Source organism: Urocampus carinirostris, chromosome 18 (genome assembly GCF_059441175.1).
Source record: "Urocampus carinirostris isolate Australia breed hairy pipefish chromosome 18, RoL_Ucar_1.0, whole genome shotgun sequence".
In the NCBI taxonomy this organism is placed as follows: domain Eukaryota; kingdom Metazoa; phylum Chordata; class Actinopteri; order Syngnathiformes; family Syngnathidae; genus Urocampus; species Urocampus carinirostris.
The window spans coordinates 19,164,100-19,184,635 of record NC_142366.1 but is presented as its reverse complement, the minus strand read 5'-3'; the positions used below and the strand labels follow the sequence as shown (position 1 = coordinate 19,184,635).

Below are 20,536 nucleotides of genomic sequence, written 5' to 3'. Positions count from 1 at the left end.
CAACCTATCCCTCTCCAGCATCTCTCTCTCTCCCCCTCTCTTCTTTGTCTCTCTTTATCCCTCTCTCTCTAGCTCCCTATCAGTCTGTATTTTTCTCTCCATTTCTATATTTCTCACATCCTATTTTTCATCTTTCTCTCTTTTTGTATTTACTTCCCTCTCTCTCTCTCGTCTTTGTCCCTCTTCATACATCTTTCTCCCTATTAATCTGTCTTTTTCTAGATATCTCACTTCCACTTTTTCTTTTTCTTTTTCACCCCTCTCTCTCTCTCACTCTCTCACTCTCTCACTCTTTCACTCTTTCACTCTCTCTCTCTCTCTCTCTCTCTCTCTCTCTCTCTCTCTCTCTCTCTCTCTCTCTCTCTCTCTCTCTCTCTCTCTCTCTCTCTCTCTCTCTCTCTCTCTCACTCGCTTTCTTTCTCTTTCTCTATGTTCTTTTGTTACATTTTACAGGATGATTTAGTAAGGAAGAATAGAACATTAGTTTCTAGCGAAAAGAAAACGGAAGGGTAGGGTGGTTGGGTTTTGTGTAGAGGTAAGATTGAGCCTGAAAAAATCCAGCCAAACCAGGATGGTTGGGTCAGTATCGGTTTTGAGAGGCTTATGAGTTAGTTGGTAAGTAGGTAGGTACGTATTAAAAATAATAATAATAATAATAAAAACGTTTGATTCAGAGTCCAGAAAATACAGTAATTTCCAGTTTCTGATCATAAACCATCCCTCTAATTTGTCGCCGTTGTAAACACCCACACCTTGCAACAAGGCCTGGTTTTGGTATGATACCAATACTGTGGTATTAGTATCCCTCGTTTCTACCTAATGTGCAGTTCTTTGGTGATATTATCTCAATTCCTCCCACCAAATTGAATCTGTGAATTTGTACACACCTGAGGGTTAAAGTTGACATCCAAAGCCCCTGAGAGAAGCGGATACGGAGAGAGGTTGTGGTGTACGTTTTGGTGGTACAGTGGTTGGTGGTAAGGATGAAGATGCGTGTCTGAGGGTCCCTTCCTCCTGAACAGGTTCTGAGGTGGCTTCCGAGGACACGAAGACCGGGCGGAAGACGCCTCCGAGTCGGAATTGAGAGTCTCGGTGTTGGTGTACTGGCCTGAGGACGGGGAAGTGACGGGTAAGTGCTGCGTATACGTCCATTCGGGGTCGTGTTGCGAGTCCGTGTAGTAGGTCTCGTCGGACAGTTTGCGGCGAAATTGCTGCAGGGCCGCTCCCCAGCTGCCTTGCCCGTCCTCCTCCGAGTCGGAACCCATCTCGTCGTAGGCCGAGACCACGCCGGACTCCTTTTCCAAAACACTAAAGACCAGGCTTTTCCTTTTGGTGAGGAGGCTGGGACGAGACAGCTGAGAGCTGTGGAGAGCCAGCCAGTTGCCGTCTGGACTTTGGAGGACTGAGGATGCACCTGGATGAGGGAAGGGGTTATTATTCACTTTGGTCAGAATTCCGTTTTGCAATGTCGGAAAATAATCAAACAATGTAAAAACATGTGAGGTGAATACTGTGTTTTATGTCAATCAGATAGATACCGGTGTCCCTGGGGGTAGGGCGCCCGCTCCGACACTGGGAGGTCGCTGGTTCAAGCCTCGGGCGAGTCATACCTAAGACTTACAACATTGGTACTCATTGCCTCCCTGCTTGGCGCTCAGCATTAGGGGTTGAAATTAGGGGGTTTGGTCACCTAATGACTCCCAACACATCAGTTGGGTTGAGCGAGGGGGCTGGGAACCCCCTCCTCTGTATCAATCTCCCAGAAAGAGTTAGGAATGTGTTCTTGACTCTAGCCACCTCCCACTAGGGGGATATGGCTCAGGTTATTTATATATATATATATATATATATATATATATATATATATATATAAGATAGTTATTGTCACAAGCCAGAAACAGAGACAGGACCTAATAGCGTTCGTTAAACTCAGTTTTATTTAATAGAGAGCAGTGTTTGCTTCCACGATCCGATGATCGTCGGAGACGGGTGGCCGATGGCAGAAACGCGGAAGTGGCACTTCCGTGTCGAGCGAGGATAGTCATGGGTGGCAGGAAAGCTGGTCGGTAGCCGGGACGGGGGAGCAAGGCTGGTAATCAAGTTCAGAAAAAAGACCGGCAACAAGTATCAGGCAGGAAACAGTGCAAACAGATCAATGGCCGGGACGGAAGAGCAGGGCAGAAACAGGTCGGCAAAAGGTAATCAGGCAGGAGAAAACAGAGCAGGAGATTGTCGGAGGGTACGTTGCTTGCCTAGCAAAAGCGTAGGTTCGCAGGACGGTCTGACGGCTTCCTCTTGGAAGCTGAGGGTTTAAAAAGGGTCCATGAACCAACCAGTGCATTGGGCTGTTGGCGCCAACGGGGCATTCGCAGGTGCCCCGAATCAGCAATCATTACAGTTATCTGACTAATACTGCTGGAATATGAGGTTGGGGTGAGGGGGCGTTGGCTGCATTTGCGCATCAAAAGTTGCCGTCACAACTTCTCCACAGGGGGTCTGCCCTTCCCAGGAGACCGGAACCCAGAGCTAGTCCACGTCTCATCTCGCAAGGGCAGTCTCGATTTTTCCCTGAAAGGAGGAGCTGGACCAAGGCCCTGGCCGGTCCTGGCCAGGTCCCAGCTCAACGGACAGCCGGAGGGCCTTGTCAGGTCAGCAGCCAAGCTTGATCAAGCTAGCGGCCAAACCGGTGGGACAAAGCCAGCGAACTTATAGAGGCCTCTGCTACTTAGTTTTCTTTTTTTTTTCTTTTTTTTTTTTAAGTTTTTGTTATTTAATAGTGTATGATACAAAATAATGCATGGACTTGCTCCCTCATATCTTCCAGATTTAATTTGCCCCTTTGTTCCGGTCCAGAGCCTTTACTCTGAAAATGCTGGTCTACTCGTGATCCCAAGAGCCAAGAAGAGATCTGCAGGTTCGAGAGCGTTCTTCAATCTAGCCCTGAATGCTGTGGAATGCTCTGCCCCCTGAGATTCTATCTGCAACCTCAGTGGAACTAATTAAATCTAGGCTTAAAACACACTTCTATTCCAGAGCTTGTGACCTATATTTCACGTTGACAATATCTGTGTATTATTGTGTATGGTCATCCCGGAAGGAGGATTGAATCATGTGCAGTCCCTTCTCAAGATTTCTTCATTTTCCTTATGTTGAGGTTTTTGAGATTTTCCTTGCCCTCATGTAGGTTTTAGATCAGGAGATGGTGTCATAATAGTTCGTAGTACCCAATAGTCTGTGGTCTGTGCAGCCCTTTGCAACTCCTTCTGATTAAGGACGTCACAAATATGTATGACTTGACTTGACATGTTTTTCAGTTTTTCCTTGCCCTCATATAGGTTTTAGATCAGGGGATGGTGTCTTAATAGTCCGTAGTACCCAATAGTCTGTGGTCTGTGCAGCCCTTTGAGACTCCTTGTGATTAAGGGCATCACGAATAAACAGAACTTGACTTGACTTAATAACCCTAACCCAAAAAACAAAAACTACAAAATACATGACAAAATAAATACCAAAATAAATCAATGACAAATATTTATGTACTTGTAGGTATTCAATAAATTCGACATATGGCAGTAAAGGTCCTCCATATATATTTATTTTGTCGGTACGCAAAACTAGGCATCCTTACTGGAATTATCCAGACGATCGACGCTCTTCCAAGTGGGCAGCGAAGTGGCCTTGGCGTCCCTCTTAAGAGACGAATACTCCTGGAGGCTGCCGCCCGTGCCAACCACTTCGTCCTGAGTTGCTTTTTCCGGAGAGTCGTCACTGGTGAGGGAGAAGGCTGAACGTGAGCGCTGAAAAAACATACACACAGGTAGAAATGCACATGAAGGACCACGCACTGGGCTAGAAGGGAAAGGTAGAATGGGCCAAATGTGAATTTGGGGGGAATTGGCCCGATACCAGGGCTCACTGTGTTGTTATTTCTGTTATTACTGTGTTATTACTGTGTTATTACTGTGTTATTACTGTGTTATTACCATGTTATTATTAGGATTCAAGAGGAAACAGCTAACTAAGCTGATTTATAGTCAAAATTGTGAATATCACTCCAACAATTTCTTGTGATTTTTCATAATTAGCCCGGCAATAGGGGTCCTTATTTGTTCCTACTGTTATCATACTATTACTAGGTAATTATTGGAATTAAGGAGGAAACAGCTAACTCAACTGAATTGTTCACAAAAATTGGCGGATATGAATATCACATACTCAATTTCTAGGGATTTTTCTCAATTAGCCTGGCATTAAGGGTCATTATTTGTTTTTAGTGTAATTATTATGTTACTACTAGGTTATTCAACTGAATTGTTGACAAAAAAATGGCAGATATGAATTCCATCCTTAATGTTTTATGATTTCTCTGAATTGACTCGGTATTAGTGGGTTACTTTTGTGTAATAACTATATTCTCACTATGTTATTACCATGTTCTTAATGTGTTGATACCGATTTATTATTATGATTAGAGAGAAAAGCACTAATTAAGCTAAATTGTCGGCAAAAATTGGCAGGTATGAGTATCACATACGGATATAATTTCTTGGGATTTTTCTGAATTGGTCCGGTAATAGGGGTCATTGTTTGTACAGTTATGTTATTACTAGGTATTGGGATTAAGGAGGAAACAGCTAATTCAACTAAGTTCTTGACAAAAACTGGCAGATGCAAATTACATCCTCAACGTCTTATGATTTTTCTGAATTGGCTTGGTATTAGGGGGTCACTTTTGTGTAATAACTATGTCCTTACTGTGTTATTACCATCTTAATGTGTTAACACTGATTTATTATTGTGATTAGAGAGGAAAACACTAAATGGTAGAAATTGGCAAATATAAGTATCACATACTCAAACAATTTCTTGTGATTTTTCTGAATTGGTCCGGTATTAGGGAGCATTATTTGTTCGTACAGTTATGTTATTACTAGGTAATTATTGGGATTAAGGAGGAAACAGCGAATTCAACTGAGTTCTTCACAAAAAATGGCAGGTACAAATTACATCGTCAATGTTTTATGATTTCTCTGAATTGGCTTGGTATTGGTGGGTCACTTTTGTTTAATAACTATGTTATTACTGTGTTATTACAGTACTATGTATTTATTAGGATTAGAAAGGAAACAACTACTTTAACAGGATTGTCAACAAAGATTGGGAGATATGAATATTACATTCTAGATTTCTTACGATTTTTCTGATTTTCTTACTTCGTTATTACTATGTTTTTTTTAATGTGCTATTAATAAGTTATTAATATGTAATTATTAGGATAAATGAGGAAGCAGAAAATGGGCTGGATCAGGCCCGCTAAGAATTTAAATCTGGCCCGCGAGACAACACTCAGAGAAGTGCAAGAGAAAAACGAACTGCAGGTTGAAATATATCCACTTGATGGTGCCTCTCACAAATGCTGTTCTTTCCCTCTCTTCCTCTCTCTCTCTCTCTCTTCCCCCTTTTTCTCTCACTCTGTCTCTCTCTTTCCCTCTCTCTGTCGCCTTTTCTCTTTCGTTGTTCCTCTTTGTCTCTTTCTCTGCGTCTTCTTACCTTCTTTTGCTCTCTCTTACTTTTTTCCTTTTTCTCTCTCCTTTCTCTCTTACTTTCTCTATCTCTCTTTCTCCCCTTCTCTCTTTCTCTCTGTCTCTCTTTCTATTTCTTTTTGAATTTCATTCTTTCTCTTTCTTCCCCCCTCTCTTGCTATTTCTCTTTTCATCTATTGTGTTTCTCTCTCTCTCCCTTTCTCTCTCCCTCTTTCTTTAGTCCCTTTCTCTCGTTCTTTGTCCCACCCTCTCTACTTTTCTATTCCTCTCTTTCTCTTATTTCATCTTATTATCATTAGGTTGAAGGATGAACCAGCTAATTTAGAAGGAGAGCCAACAAAAATTGGTAGATATGAAAATCACATTCTTAAAAAGAGACATTATGGACTTTCATTTCCAAATATCTCTTAAACATTTTTAGAAAGGTAGAAGTTGCAATATTTGACCAATAGATGTCACTATATTGTAAAGAGCGACTGAAAATAAGGACTATAAAACACCGGGAAGAATACAAACTACGGAGATTCAGAGTGACCAAAAAGTACAATTAATCTTCTAATTTATGAGATTAGTCTTTATTGAGGTTTTGGGTTTTGGGGCTGCCCGTAGCAGCAAGATGGTGGACAATCTTGTCAGCTCCCTCTGGCGGGGACTAATGTTATGTAAAATAAATAAAATAATTCTTGACCTATGAGATCTTATTGATAGTTTATGTATTTTTACATATTATTCAAATCAGTATTGCTCTTTTTAATGACTGTTGTTGAACTTTTTAGTTTTACCAGTTGGGGGTGCTAATACCCAAAATTTATTTTAGTGAAAATACACAAGTACTTGTGTGCTAGTTTTAATACAGATTACCAGGCAAGTCATTTGGTCCTTAAATCTAGATTAAATTCCACACTTTGTACCCCAATTTGGTAAAAGCAATCAAAAGACTATCGAAATATTAAACCGAGAAGAATTAAATTAGTCGTCAGTAGGTGGCGCAAAGAGCAAGCGGATAGAAAGCTGGTATTGAGGCGCAATCATGCAATATGGATGGAATAAAGAGATAACGGTTAACGAGTTTTCATGAAGGGAAGCTGATAAACAGCGGGCAACCCAAGAAGGTTTTGCATAACTGTGATCACAACACTGTAAAACAGCGAGAGAAGGATTTCCAAGAGCAGCACTTTGATGCTTTGCCTCTTAGATAAAAAGTCCCCACTGGCAAAATACTGAGAATCTGAACAAACAAGTGTTTATAAGTGCGTGCTGACAATTTTCAGTCATGTTTTTTTTATATCACGGCCTCTGTGAGTCATGTTGAGGTTTTAGTATTTCATTTTTTTGGTGAAGCTTTATTGAGAATAAAGGTGTCAACTAGGCAACCTGAGGGCCGGATCAGGCCCGCCATGGGTTTTAAAAAGGCCCGCAAGATGACTCAGAGAGAAGCGCGGGAGAAAAATGAGCTGCAGTGTTAGATCTGTCCACTTGATGTCAGCCAAGCCAGGCACTACTCGCAAAGCAACTGTAATAGAATTTCTCTCTCTCGCTCTCTCTCTCTCTCTCTCTCTCTCTCTCTCTCTCTCTCTCTCTCTCTCTCTCTCTCTCTCTCTGCCTCTCTCTCTCTCTGCCTCTCTCTCTCTCCATCTCCCCCTCTCTCTCTCTCTTTTTCTCTCCCTTTTTGTTATTCTTCTATCTCTCCTTTTTCTCTTTCACTTTCCTTTTTTCCCTTACTTTTTCTGTCTTTCTCACTCACTTTCTTTATCTCTCTCTTTCTCATGCTCACTCTTTTGCTCTCTCTTTCTTACTTTATTTCTCTCATTGTTTCATTCTCTTTCTCTTTCCATCTCTTTCTCTCCATCTACCCGTCTCTCTCTCCCTCTTTCTCTCTCTAAATCTCTTTCTTTCTCACCCTCTCCCTGTTCCTCTCCTTTTTATCCATTTTGATCTCTCTCCTTTTGCTCTTTCGCTCTTTTCTTTTCTCCCATTTTTTCTCCATCTTTTTCACTCCTTTTCTTTATCACTCTCTTTCTCATGCTCACTCTTTTTCTTTCTCTTTCTCTCATTCCTTTCTCTCGTTTTTCTGATCTTTCTCTCTTTCTCACTCCATTTCTCTTTGTTTCTTTCTCTCTTTTCCCGTCTCCTTCTTTCCCTCTCCATTTTCCTCTCTCTGTCTCTCTCTCTCTGTCTCTCTCTCTCTCTCCCATTTCCCCTCTCACTCTCTCTCTCTCTCTCTATCTCTCTATCTCTCTAACTCTTTCTCACCCTCTCTCTGTTCATCTCCTTTTTTCCATATTTCCCTTTTGCTCTTTCCTTTTCCCCCACTTTTTCTCTGTCTTTCTTACTCCTTTTCTGTATCTCTCTTTCTCATGCTCACTCTTTTCCTCTCTCTTTCTCTTTTTTTTCTTATCTTATCTATCTTTATTTTTTATCTTTGTCACTCTATTTCTCGCTTTGTTTCTTTCTCTCTTTTCCAGTCTGCTTCTTTCCCTCTCATTTTTCCTCGCTCTCTCTCTTGCTCTCTCTCTCTCTCTCTCTCTCGCTCTCTCTCTCTCTCTGTCTCTCCCTTTTTATGTCTCTCTCTTGCTCTCTCCCTTTCTCTCTCTCTTTGTTTATGAATGACCTATATTTTCTGTTGACAGTATTTGTGTATTATTTGTTATTGCAACATCCATTGCAGCCTGGTCATCCTGGAAGGGGGATGACCTCATGTGCGGTCCCTTCTCAAGGTCTTTTCATATACCTCAGATAGAGGTTTTTGAGTTTTTCCTTGCCCTCATGTCGGTTTTAGATCAGGGGATGGTGTCATAATAGTCTGTAGTTTGCAATAATCTGTCCTCTGTGCAGCCCTGTGATACTCTTTGTAATTAAGGGCCATACAAATAAACATGATTTGACGACTTACCGAGAGTGTGGAGGAGGCTTTGAGGGGGTCCGAAGATCCTTGAGATGATGTTTGAGGTTGTGAAGGTGAAGCCTGATCGCCGGTCTGAATCAAGGACTGAGATTGAGGCCAAACAAAGTCGTACTCTGTCTGCATCTCTGAGCGCTTCCTCCTCTGAATAATCTATTGGAAACCAAGAAATACAAAGAAATAAGATATTGGGATTAGCATTCCATTGAGTTGTGTTTCCTCACATGTTTTTTCTGTGCCCATCTTGACATCTTCCACATAACTTGAGCTGTGTTTAATGCAGGGGTGTCAAATTTGGATGGATTGGCCAAAGGAAAAATTAAGCTACCAGCCATATGCTGGACTAATTAAATATTGCAATATTTTAAAATCACACATCAAGTCTAGTGAACCTCATTACAAAAAGGAACCTGTGACAGGCAAAACCCCCTTTTTTACAATTATTATGTAATGAATACTCTATTACACACTGAAATAAAAAAAAAAACATTTTTTTCACAAATAAAGCTACTGTATAAATGTTTTGTTATTCATTTTTATCCTCAGTAGGGTCGCGGGGGTGCTGGAGCCCATCCCAGCTGTCCTCGGGCAGTGGGCAGGGGACACCCTGAACTGGTTGCCAGCCAATCGCAGGGCACACAGGGACAGACAACTCGCTTGCCCATTCACACCTAGGGACAATTTGGACAGGCCAATTAACATGCATGTTCCTAGAATGTGGGAGAAAACCCACGCAGGCATGGGGAGAACATGCAAACTCCACACGGGGAGGCTGCTGTGACTGGACTTCAACCCTAGATGTAGCTGATCCGTATAAAGTAAACCACATTGTAGTGAGGGATTTCTATATTCCAATATAATCAGAAAAATAAAGCAAAATGTTCTTATGGCTCTGTCTGTAATCTTTAATTTTTTAATGATTTAATGGCATTTTCATAATTTTTCTCTTCTCATCAAAAAGAACAAAAAGGTATAAAAAGGGCTGGCAGGAAAAAGCCAGAGCTTATCTTGGTCTTGTGCCCTTGAAAGTCTAGAAAAACTTTTTACACTAATCAAATAAAGTAACCAAATTATTATAACAAGGTACTTCTGCAAAAAAACCAACAACAAACATATGTTTTTCCATTATCAAACATTTTTGAAAACGCACCAGGGAACCACTAGGGAGTCTCAGAAAGCCGCAAGTTCAGTGGGTTAACAAGTCCAGGTTTGTTGGCAATAGAAACGACCTCCCTCTGCCTATTTGTGCTTTAGTCGGTCCAGAGCGTCCTGTTGACCTAATGGCTTTTAGATCAAATTGAAGTTGAAAAAGATTTGTGCTTTCGTAATGTTGGTTCGTCACGCCGTTTTACGTACGAATACAACTTAGACCGCAATATTATCGACGCTGAACGGTTGTTTAGCCAATCGCAATGCAGAACAGCATAAATGTTAAGAACGTGTGAAGTAGCGAAAATGGGATAATCTAAATAATGTAAAAAGCCGGTTCTCTAAAAAGAGACGGACTTCCTTTCACTACATCAAACGCTCGCTTCATTTGCAACGAAAAAAACAATACCGAGATAGAGGCTACCGCGGCGAACTCGTTTCACTCGATCGATTTGCCGTTTCGTGATAGTCCGTGTATACCGGACGGTACCCATCGTTGACAAATTTGCGATTTTCCGTACAGATTTTCTCGTACGTCGTACACGTCTTAAAATGCATAATAAACGTACTTTGTACGGCAAAAACCTACAGGTTGACAGGTACGATATTACCTTTTGTACAATAGTTGTAGCAAGTTCTTCTATGAGCTCTTCTTTGTGGTCCCGTAAATATCGAGCTTCATTCTGCTTTTCCTGCGAACACATAAAACCCATTAAGAATCCCAACTGCCAACTGCAGTGGGAAGCGGGAAAACAGACATTCAGCTGCTCACAGAAAGACAGACGAAGGAAGAGGAGGCCAGAGGTCTTACCAAACTGTCACTGAACTCCTCCGCCTTAGCGATGGCTTCCTCTATGGCTTCCTCGGCGACACGCAAGGCGACCGTGAGAGTCTCAGCCATACTATGTCCTGGAGCGACACGTGACAAGTCATTTTAAATCAAATTCAACAGCACAGGATTGTGTGAGAAGAGAATATGAACTTAATCTGAGCAATAAACAGGTCGATTAAAGGATCTTCGATTAAATTACCGTAATTTCCCGACTAAAAGTCACTAAAACGCCCAAAATTGGCCAGAAATATGCATTATATACCACACAATGCGGTGGATGAGATTAGAAATGCATACAGTGTATACGACGTTAGGTTTTACGGTATTTGACCAAAATCGGAAAATATTGTGTGCAACGGGAATAGAGCCCGGGTCAAGGTGCCGAGAGCGCCGACATTTAACTACTAAACCAGATGACTGTCACGGTTGCCCATTGCCCTCACTTTGGCCCGCCCGTTTGGCGCCAGCTGCTGCTCGTTGCCTGATTGGCTTCCCTTCTATTTAAACTCAATGCTCTCATTCACTCCTTGTCAGTCCGTCAACGAACCTCTGCACTTGCAAGACTTGTATTTTGACTCTATCCGGTATCTTGCTTGTGTATCCAGTATCCAGTATCGATCCCGCCTGTTTCATCCTGTCCGGTATCTTGCTCCAGTCTCCAGTATCCGGTATCGACCTAGTATGTCTTGTCCTGTCCGGTATCTTGTTCCAGTCTCCAGAATCCGGTGTCGATCCCGTCTGTCTCGTCCTGTCGGGTATCGATCCAGTCAGTCTCGTCCAGTCCAGTATCTTCCCAGTCCAGTATCTTCCTCCAGTATCCGGTATTGATCCCGTCTGTCCCGTCCTGTCCGGTATCTTGCTCGTGTATCCAGTATCCAGGATCGATCCCGTCTGTCTCGTCCTGTCCGGTATCTTGCTCCAGTCTCCAATATACGGTATCGATCCCATCTGTCCCGTCCTGTCTGGTATCTTGCTGTTGTATCCGTTATCAATCGCGTCTGTGCCGTCATGTCCGGTATCTTGCTCAAGTATCAATCCCGTCTGTCCTGTCCGGTATCTCGCTGTTGTATCCAGTATCCGGTATCGATCCCGTCTGTCCCGTCCTGTCCGGTATCTGTCTGGTCTCGATCTCGTCTGCCTCTGGCGTTTGTGTTCCTGCGCAAGACTGCCCCATTCCCGTAAAATACATTTTGCTGGTTTACACTTAACAATTTGGTCCTTTGAGCCGGATTGTAATCACAAGTTAAAAACACAGATCACGACTCCATTTTAGAAAAGAAGTGAGATGTTATTTGTCATAGTACTGAGAACTGTCTTTTTTTAGTGGATGCCATGTTGCAATATAACAATTTTGCATTTAATGCATAAAAAAACAAGCACAAATAGAGAGAAATATCACCTTCACTCTGTTTGTAGAAGACGGAGTCACTGCCACATATACTGCCATCGTTGTCATTGCCAAAACTTCCCTCGTGGACGCTGCTTTCTGTGAAAAAAAAAACATGGAGGCGGTGAGTCGAACCCCCCGAACCGTCACCCTGTCACATTAATGCGAACGCCGTGTTAATATTTAAGGCCGTAAATAATACAGCCGTCTGCGTTGCGGCACAGTCTGCCATTAATCCCCTCCGGCCCGTTGTACTCCTGTCATCGGAATTTCCCGATGCCATTATTTTTATCGCGCTTGAATCCCGAAGATGATTTCCTTCAAAACAAAACACTCTGACAATTTAGGACACATCTCTGAGGAAAGAGAGCTGCAGCCTCGGAAATCTTGGAAGTAATCATGCGAACTAAGTGCAAAGGGATTGAAACTGTCATGATTACTCATGCTTGTACGGAACGGAAAAACAGGTTTATAGCCAGGACAGGAGAGCAAAAACATGGTCGGGGTCAGAAACGGGACAGGTGGGAGTCAGGGTCGAAAACGTTAATTTTATCGGACAAGCTTACTTGTGATATTTAATCTTTTAATGAAAAAAAAAGGATTTCAGCAGTGTAGCAATGCAGACATGCTAAAATACCAACATAATAGTCTTTGCAGAGGTGAGTGAGAATGCTGACATTAGCATTTTGCTAGCGCGCTCCCTTCAATCTCTTCCGTAATGAACGCTACGGCATTCCTAATGCGCAAGGCGTTTTCCGGAGAGACACTTTTTAAATTATTGTGAAAAGTCTAATTTGCCTTCGAGGAACACTAAAATATTATTGATGTTGTTCTTAAAGCTCCGCGGTGCTGCTTCGGTATGCTTTTACGAGGCCGCGAGTAGGAGCTGTTGCTTTCAATCAGAAGACACGTTTTATTAATAAGAAATGAATTGGAATATAATCCGATTTTAGCTCAACAGTGAGGACGTTTACGGTGAACTGTAGTGGAATATTAAAGGGACAGTGTGTTATATTTGACCACTAGATGTCACTGTGTGCTAAAAAGCAAAAGGAAGACTACAAACTAAAGTGACCGAACCGCTCCATTTCCCCTCCTCATTTTTGCCCAACAGTTCACAAGATTTCTGTATTTTTTGGCACCCATAGCAGCAAGATGGTGAAAATGAGGTAAGGCTCTTGTTTTTGAGTGCTAAAAATGTAAAATAAATCGTTGAAATTCACTCAGAAAATAAAACAGATTCAAAAGAGCCCCAAGCGATAACTTTTAATTTGCTGCAAACGGGATCGAAAGATAAACATTAGATAGGGGTAGAAATTGCCTATTTCGGGAATACATCATTTAGATAAATTGAGTACCTCAAAATGGAGTAAATCATAATGTTGTATTGCTTTTTAAAGGGACAGTATGTAAAATGTAATGGCTTTATTGTGTCTTGCAACCGAAAATGAGTTCTGCAAAGGACAAATACAAACTATGGATATTCAAAGTAACCAAATTTCTTTTTTTTTCCTTTTTTTTTGCCAAGTCCTTGGTCAATTTTTTGTTTTTGGGGGTATCCAAAGGTAAGGCTCATTTCATGTAAAACTACCCTGCAAGTATTTAAAAAACAAATGCATTTATATAATGAATGCAATGTATTTCTGCTTATTAGTTAAATTGATATATATATATATATATTTTTTTTTAAATTAACAACTCAATGCTCCGTCTACCTAGAATGTTGAAAAGAAAAGATGTGTCGGCATTTTGTCACCAGTCACTGGTCCTTTTGAAGTCTTCAAATGATTACTTTTTGAAACACCTAGACATACCCTTGGAAAAATGTGTACTTTACTAATGTTTAGTTTTTTAGATCGTTATCACTTTGACCTGGGTCCAGGTAAGGCTTCATGCTACTGTTCCATCTGTTTTCCAGCTAACATGTCCATGCTATACTCATCTGAGGGCATGTGATTGAAAAAACAAATTCAGGAGAGAATGAGAAAAAAAACATCGATTATTTGTGTTTTCCAACTTAGATTACTCAATATCATTAGTATGTGCAGAGATTATTTCAATTGGCGACAATTGTGATTTATTGTTTTAAGTGTCTGCTTCTTCGGTGTTTTTCGTCCCGTTTGACAACCACACTTTGGATTACGTCTATCCTATCGTTATGGGTTTTAACACACAAAAATGCGTTTATTCAAGGAATCAACTCTTTGCCCTGAATAATTCTCGTGCCGGCGTGATGAGGGCGCCCTATCGTGGATGCAGAGCCGGAGCTAAGGCTAAGCGGCTAATAGCGTTATAAGCCTTCGGTACCATCCGTCATCATGGTAAATGTGAACTCTCTACCAAATAAGACCGACGAACTGGCTGTGCTGGTGAAAAACATCAAAGCGTACAGGGAGTGCAGTTTGCTGTGTTTTACGGAGACGTGGCTCACGTCTAGCATTTCGGATGCTAATGTGGAGCTACCCGGCTTCAGCGCTGTTAGGACAGACAGAGACACAAAAGCCTGCGAGAAGCGGAGAGGAGGCGCACTCGCTATCTGCGTCACCCTGGGCACAGAGATTTCCATCTGCTGCAGGGACGTCGAACTTTTGGCCTAGCGTGTGACGTCATACACTCCTCTGTTGCTAAACTACAACACAGCACCCCGTGGCCATCCTGTTAATAAACAACAAAAGGATACTGCTGGAAGTGTGAATTTCCCTACAGGGATGAATAAAGTATCTATCTATCTATCTATCTATCTATCTATCCATCTATATATCTTATATTTGCTTAATTTTGCAATCGATATTGTTTAATGAATAATGAATGCCTTTTTTTAATGGTGTACCGAGTCCTCGAAAAGATCCTCCTTTGTTATTTGTCACTTGGTAGCAAAGTACAAATACTTCATAAATTGAATGATAAACGCGAAAAGAGCCAGCAGTGTTTGGATCAGCCACAAGACAGCTGAAAGTCCGGAAGCTTTCTTTTCAATTATAACTGCACATCTGGCTGCAAATGTCTTATTAACCATGCTTTCCTAACAAGGTTTCAGCTGACAGGATATCAGCCCGCTTCAAAAGCGACGAGGGAAGAAAACAAGCTATTCTGCAAAAATCATTTTTTTTCACTTGGTTTCTCACTTGCTCTGCTGAAGCTGCGCCCACTTAATTGCAAGCTGTCATGAAGAAGACTCCAGAAGGAGATTTTAGCTAGGTGTATAGCAAATAAGCCCAGCAAAAATGACTTCCACCCGCTTTGTTTCAAATAACTCACTTTGGCATCCCCTTTTGGACCGTTCCCGGATGTACCAATTCACCATGTAATGAAATCTTATAACACGAAGTTTTGAATGTAATTAAAACATCCAAGGCAATGCATTGATAGAATAATGTTTTCACCGTACGTAATTATGTTGATTGGAGGGGCATTCTCCAGTACAGAACATTATGCAAATTTCTCACTTCTTTGGCTTTCTAACAACTTTAGCAACTTCAAACACCATCATCTGATCCTGGTGGTCTCAGATATATAGGACCACGCCCAAAGAGGCTGGATCTGGTCAAGCGTCCCTGGTCCATATAAAAAGAGGAGCTGATTGATAGCTCGTCCTCTTTTCTTCTTCCTGGCTGGTTCCGCTCGAATGACGACCGCGCCAAGCGGCCGTACGGGCTTGCACCACGGCCTTGAGTTCAGCACGTGGGCCATACAGTGCGTCCATTCAGAGCACAAAACCAAATCTTTCCAAAACAAGTATGAAGACAGTATCAGATTTAAGACCATGTTTGATGGTTCTTGGGGATGAGCGTTTTTTTTCTGAACTAGGGAATCTCCCCCAAACTGACAAACATTGTAGCGGGAAACTTCATTTTTGAGCTCGTAACTCCCAGACTTTCAGCGGTAGAAAACTCATAATCTCCGGCGCTTCCCCTCCTTTTTATTCCCTATCATCAATTCATTGTGTTAATAAATTGTGTTCTATTTCAAACAGCCTGGTTCATTGATTCCATTTTCTTGGGATTAGTAATTCATATCAGAACTCAAATAACTCAAAGTAATAACGTATTTTTTCATCAGTGTAGGAAATTCTACATACATACATACATATATTACAGTTTTTTGTCAGGGTTTAACTTTTGAGTTGGAGTAATAATTATCAATTGTGACAACTTCAGAACCTTTGTAAACAGAATTTGACCTTTTAACAAAATACCTTTGACTCACAACATAATATTTCTCCATAATTTTTCATTCATTTGAAAGAATTTTACCATTCCTTTAATTCCAGGTTCCTGAATGCTGGTACAACCTACTATTGCAAGACCCGAAAACCTTGTAAAGACGCTCCTCTACTTACGACCATTCGACTTACGAAAAACGGTAGATACGAACATTTTTTAAGTTAAATTTTGCATCGTGCATCTTTTACCAAAGAACAGGATAGTACTGTAGTGTGTCTTTCCGCCTCCGGCATGTGGCACTGTGAGAGCTCACCCCGCATCCACCCTAAAGAAGAAATCCTTCCTATCCTAGTTCGTGTATAAACATTCGATACTGTATCTCAGCGTGCAAAGAACTTTGACATTTTTATCGTTTAATATCTCATGCATCCATTTAATATAGTTGGTGTAAAGTGTAAAGAACAGGCGAGCCGTTTCATTTGAAATGGTTTTTTTTTTTGGCCACTTTCTACCATGGAAGAGGAAATAGCCTAATTCTTGAAGTTCATCTTCCAAAAGTAAGTTGAACTCAACTTTATCTGTATAGAGCATATTATTTTATGAAATGTTTATTTTTTAGTACAATACAATACAGGTTACTTATACAAGTCTTAAACATACTTATATAAACCTTAAACATACAAAATATAGCACTGAAGCAACTTATGAACAAATTCAACTTACGTACAATTGTTTGTAAGTAGAGCAGCGTCTGTATAAGCATCAATACCGATTCCATGTATTTGTACTCACCCATCTTGACTGGCTAAGAAAATGCCATGCCCTTTTACATGTCACAAAGTATGTTTAATTTATTCAGTGCCAATGACGGAGAAAAACGTGAAATATTCATTTCGAATGGTCTGTCAGGGGAACTGTTGATATCGTGGGTGGTACAGCGTTAACCTCCGGAGGAGAAAAAAAATCTAAATTATTCACAGTGTGATACAGTCCGTCTCTACAACAGCTGTGATTACCAAGACTTTAGTAATTTAAAGGGACAGTGTGTATTAGACCCCACAACGTCACTGTAGTTTGTAGTGCAACTGAAAAACGGGTTTTTGTAACCTTGAATATTTAAAAAAAAGAGAAGTTAGAACGGGTTGGAATTCCTTGTCTGAAGGCTTTTCTCCCTGTTCTTGCAAGTTTAAAATCCATAAAGGTCTTCTCGGTTGATTTTAAGTGTCTATTTTCAGTGACCAAACTGCAACATTTTTGCTTTACCTTATTTAGCCAAACCTTTTGCGAAGAAAGATGAAATAAAAAGAAAAAAAAAGGAAAACATAGGAAAGAAAAAGGGAAGAATATGGTAAATGGACTGCAATCATATCGCGATTTTCAAGTCACTAAGGACCTTCCAAAGCGCTTTACAACATACTTCACACTTACACATTCACACACAGATAAATGGAAAAGAAAACAAAAAGAACGAAAATACGGAATAAGATAAAATATATAAAAAAAGGACGAAAAGAAAAAGAGAAATACTGGAAAAACAAAAAAGAGGAAAAAACAAAGTAAATGAATGAGGAAATGAGAAATAAAGAAAATAAAAATGGAAAAGTACAAGAGAAAAAAATCAGGAAAAAAAAGAAAAACAAACGAGAAAAAAGAAAGAAAGTACAGTGAAAGAAAAAAAGACAATAAAAAGGAAAGTAAATAAAAAAATACTAGAAAAACAGAAAAAGAGGAAAAAAAGGAAAATAAATGAAAGAGGAAATAAGAAAGAAATATTACGGGAAAATAAGAAAAAAAGGGGAAAAGTACAACTGAAAAAGCAGGAAAACAGAAAAAAACGAGAACAAAATAAAGACAAAAAGCAACAAAAAAAAGTATACTGAAAGAAAAAAAAGACAATAAAAAGAAAAGAATAAGAAAAATACCAGAAAAACTGAAAAAGAGTAAAAAAAAGGAAAACAAATGAAAGAGGAAAAAAGAAAAAAGGGAAAATTACAAAATAGAAAAGCAGGAAAAATGAAAAAAAAGACAAAAAGAAAGAAAAAAGTAACAAAAAGTATACTAAAACAAACAAAAAAGAGATAAGAACGATAGAAAATAGGACAAGTTTTTGTTTCTCATGGGTACCCATAGCGACAAGATGGCAGATAATATGTTTTCATTATCAAAATCAATATTGTTCTTAAATTATGATTTTTTTAACCCCTAGTAGGCGCTAGATAATACACCCAGTCCCTATAATATCAATAAATTGCATGTGACATTTGCAGAACATGCTAAATTGTATGCGATCCGAGCCAAACATATAACACATCAAATGATAATCCTCACCCCGTCATTATGTTGAAAAGGATTGTGGGAAATATATCAATTCATCACGAGACAGCAGAAACCGCTTCTTGAAAATCTGGCACCGGATCAGTTGCGGAATCAGCGAAATGTGCGTAATTCAATCTGACAGTGAATGCCAAGTAAGCTAAATCGGTTTTTAGCCCAAAAAGGTCGAGAGCTTTTTCTTCCTGGTCCCTTTTTTTTGCAGTTTCTCGTCCAATTATTGCTACAGTTGTCACTTTTAATGCCGAGTTGGCAGAGGGGGGGTGTAACAGAGTACATTCAAGGAGTATTTTTAAATCCCTATACTTTTATCTTTACTTGAGTACATTTATGAAGAGCCGGATTTACAAGAAAAGTGTCAGAGCCAGAACAGAGGGTAGACCCAAACGCGTAACGTTTCACAACAAGCTTCATTGCGGAAGTCAGGCGCGGGAAAAAAAACGCCAGCGATTCAGCAATCGCTGGGCAGGAGAAGAATTAGGCCCACAAGATCGGAGCGTGATCGGAATGCGGAAACGACTGGAGTAGCCGGTACGGGCGAATGGAGCGTGGTCAATGTGCAAAAACGGGCCAAGTAGGCGGAGACGATCGGGAAGTCAGGAACCGACGAGCAAGTTACAGGTGAGGACGGGACAGATGGGATTGATACCGGATACAGGATACAGGATAACAGGACTTGGATCAGGGATTGATACAGGATACCGGACGGACGGGATCGATAACGAGCAGGATAAAGGGACAGGATACAGGGCTTGGATCAGGGATCCATACAGGATGCCAAACAGACAAGCCAGAGTCAAAATGCTTGCCTTGCAAGTGCGGAGGTTCGTTGACGGACCGACGAGGAGTGAATGAGAGTACTGAGCTTAAATAGGAGGGGAATGAGCAGCAGCTGGAGCCAAACAAGCGGGCATAGGTGAGGGTGATGGGCAAATTATGACAAAAAATGCATTTCTGTGTTTTGTTTTGTGGAAAACTTAACCACAGTGGCATGCAAACATACCTCGAAAGGATGTCCATAGAAACTAAGAGTATATGACTAACCAAAAACCCATAGATCTACAATTAAAAACAGAATGGTAATTGATAAACTGGAATTATTGTTGTTATACAAAAGTACAAAAAAATTGGGGCGGCTACTCCTTTCAGTGTAAGAAAACGATTTAGAGAGAGGCTGGCTAGCTACATGCTGACTTCTGTGTGGTTTTTGTGATGATTAAAAAACAAGAGTCACAAAGGTAACGGTTTTCCACGAGTGGTAGCTCCAGGTTGTCTGTTTCATGGGTAATGGATCTGGCGTTGGTAACTAGCCACGTTCGACAGTTGATAGCCTCGCTGTTAGCTTCAATTCCCGGACGTGATAAAAATCCAGGCAGCACCCGCTCTTCTGACTTTCCTCAGTGTCCGATTTAATAAATGGTTTTATTTTCAATGCAACAAGCTGCTTAAGTTACAAGCTTTGTTGCTTGTTTTGGCGGCCATTTGTGAAAGAGCAGTTTGACTGACTGGCAGCTTACAGCAGCCTATCAAAGTCACGCACACACGTCGTGCAAACTTTGCCTGGCCTTTATTGGTCGGTGCCATTAAAACCTGCTTCTGATTGGCCGGTGCTGTGAAACCACAAAAAGGGACAATTCTTGTTGAAAGAACACTCCAGCAAACTATGATTGAAAAAAACGCAGCGTTTTGCGGTTACTGTCACAACCGGAACAAGCAGTGGACCCAAATGTGTAATGTTTCACACAATGCTTTGTGTGAATCGGGGCAGTCAGGGACAGGGGAAAAGACAGCGATCTAGTGCTCGCTGGATAGGTGGAACAGGAAGCAACCGCAGCCAATGACAGATGGCGAGGCGGACAGGCAGGGCCTGAGAGTCGAGACATGTTCGTGGACCGAACAAGTCGGCCAGCCGGGACGGGAGCACGGAGCGTGGTCGGAGATCGGAACAAGTCAGGTAGTCGGGACGAGCTGGAATCCAGGGATCGATATAGGAAACAGAATCAGGCAGGATACGGGTAGCTGGGACGGTAGAACGGAGCTTGGATCGGGGATCGACACAGGAAACAGAATTGGGCAGGATACGGGTACAGCTCGGTACAGACGGGAGTCAGAGTCAAAAAAGTGCTTGCCTTGCAGGTGCGGAGGTTTGCTGACGGACTGACCATGATTGAACGAGAATAATGTGCTTGAATAGCAGGAGGACTAATTAGGGAACGAGTGGCAGCTGGG

General features: G+C 41.1%; 1 protein-coding gene across 3 annotated transcripts in view; it reads right to left on the bottom strand.

Annotated features, from left to right (window-relative positions):
• myripb (myosin VIIA and Rab interacting protein b) overlaps positions 1–20,536 on the bottom strand; it is a 195,387-nt gene that overhangs the window by 32,035 nt on the left and 142,816 nt on the right. For all 3 annotated transcript variants that reach the window (XM_088322402.1, XM_088322403.1, XM_088322404.1), the window contains exons 4-9: positions 11,826–11,912; positions 10,406–10,503; positions 10,206–10,286; positions 8,437–8,598; positions 3,629–3,797; positions 888–1,414 (exon numbers count right to left, since the gene is read on the bottom strand). In XM_088322402.1, coding sequence (XP_088178528.1) covers positions 888–1,414; positions 3,629–3,797; positions 8,437–8,598; positions 10,206–10,286; positions 10,406–10,503; positions 11,826–11,912 — 1,124 coding nt within the window. The remainder of the gene's footprint in view (positions 1–887; positions 1,415–3,628; positions 3,798–8,436; positions 8,599–10,205; positions 10,287–10,405; positions 10,504–11,825; positions 11,913–20,536) is intronic.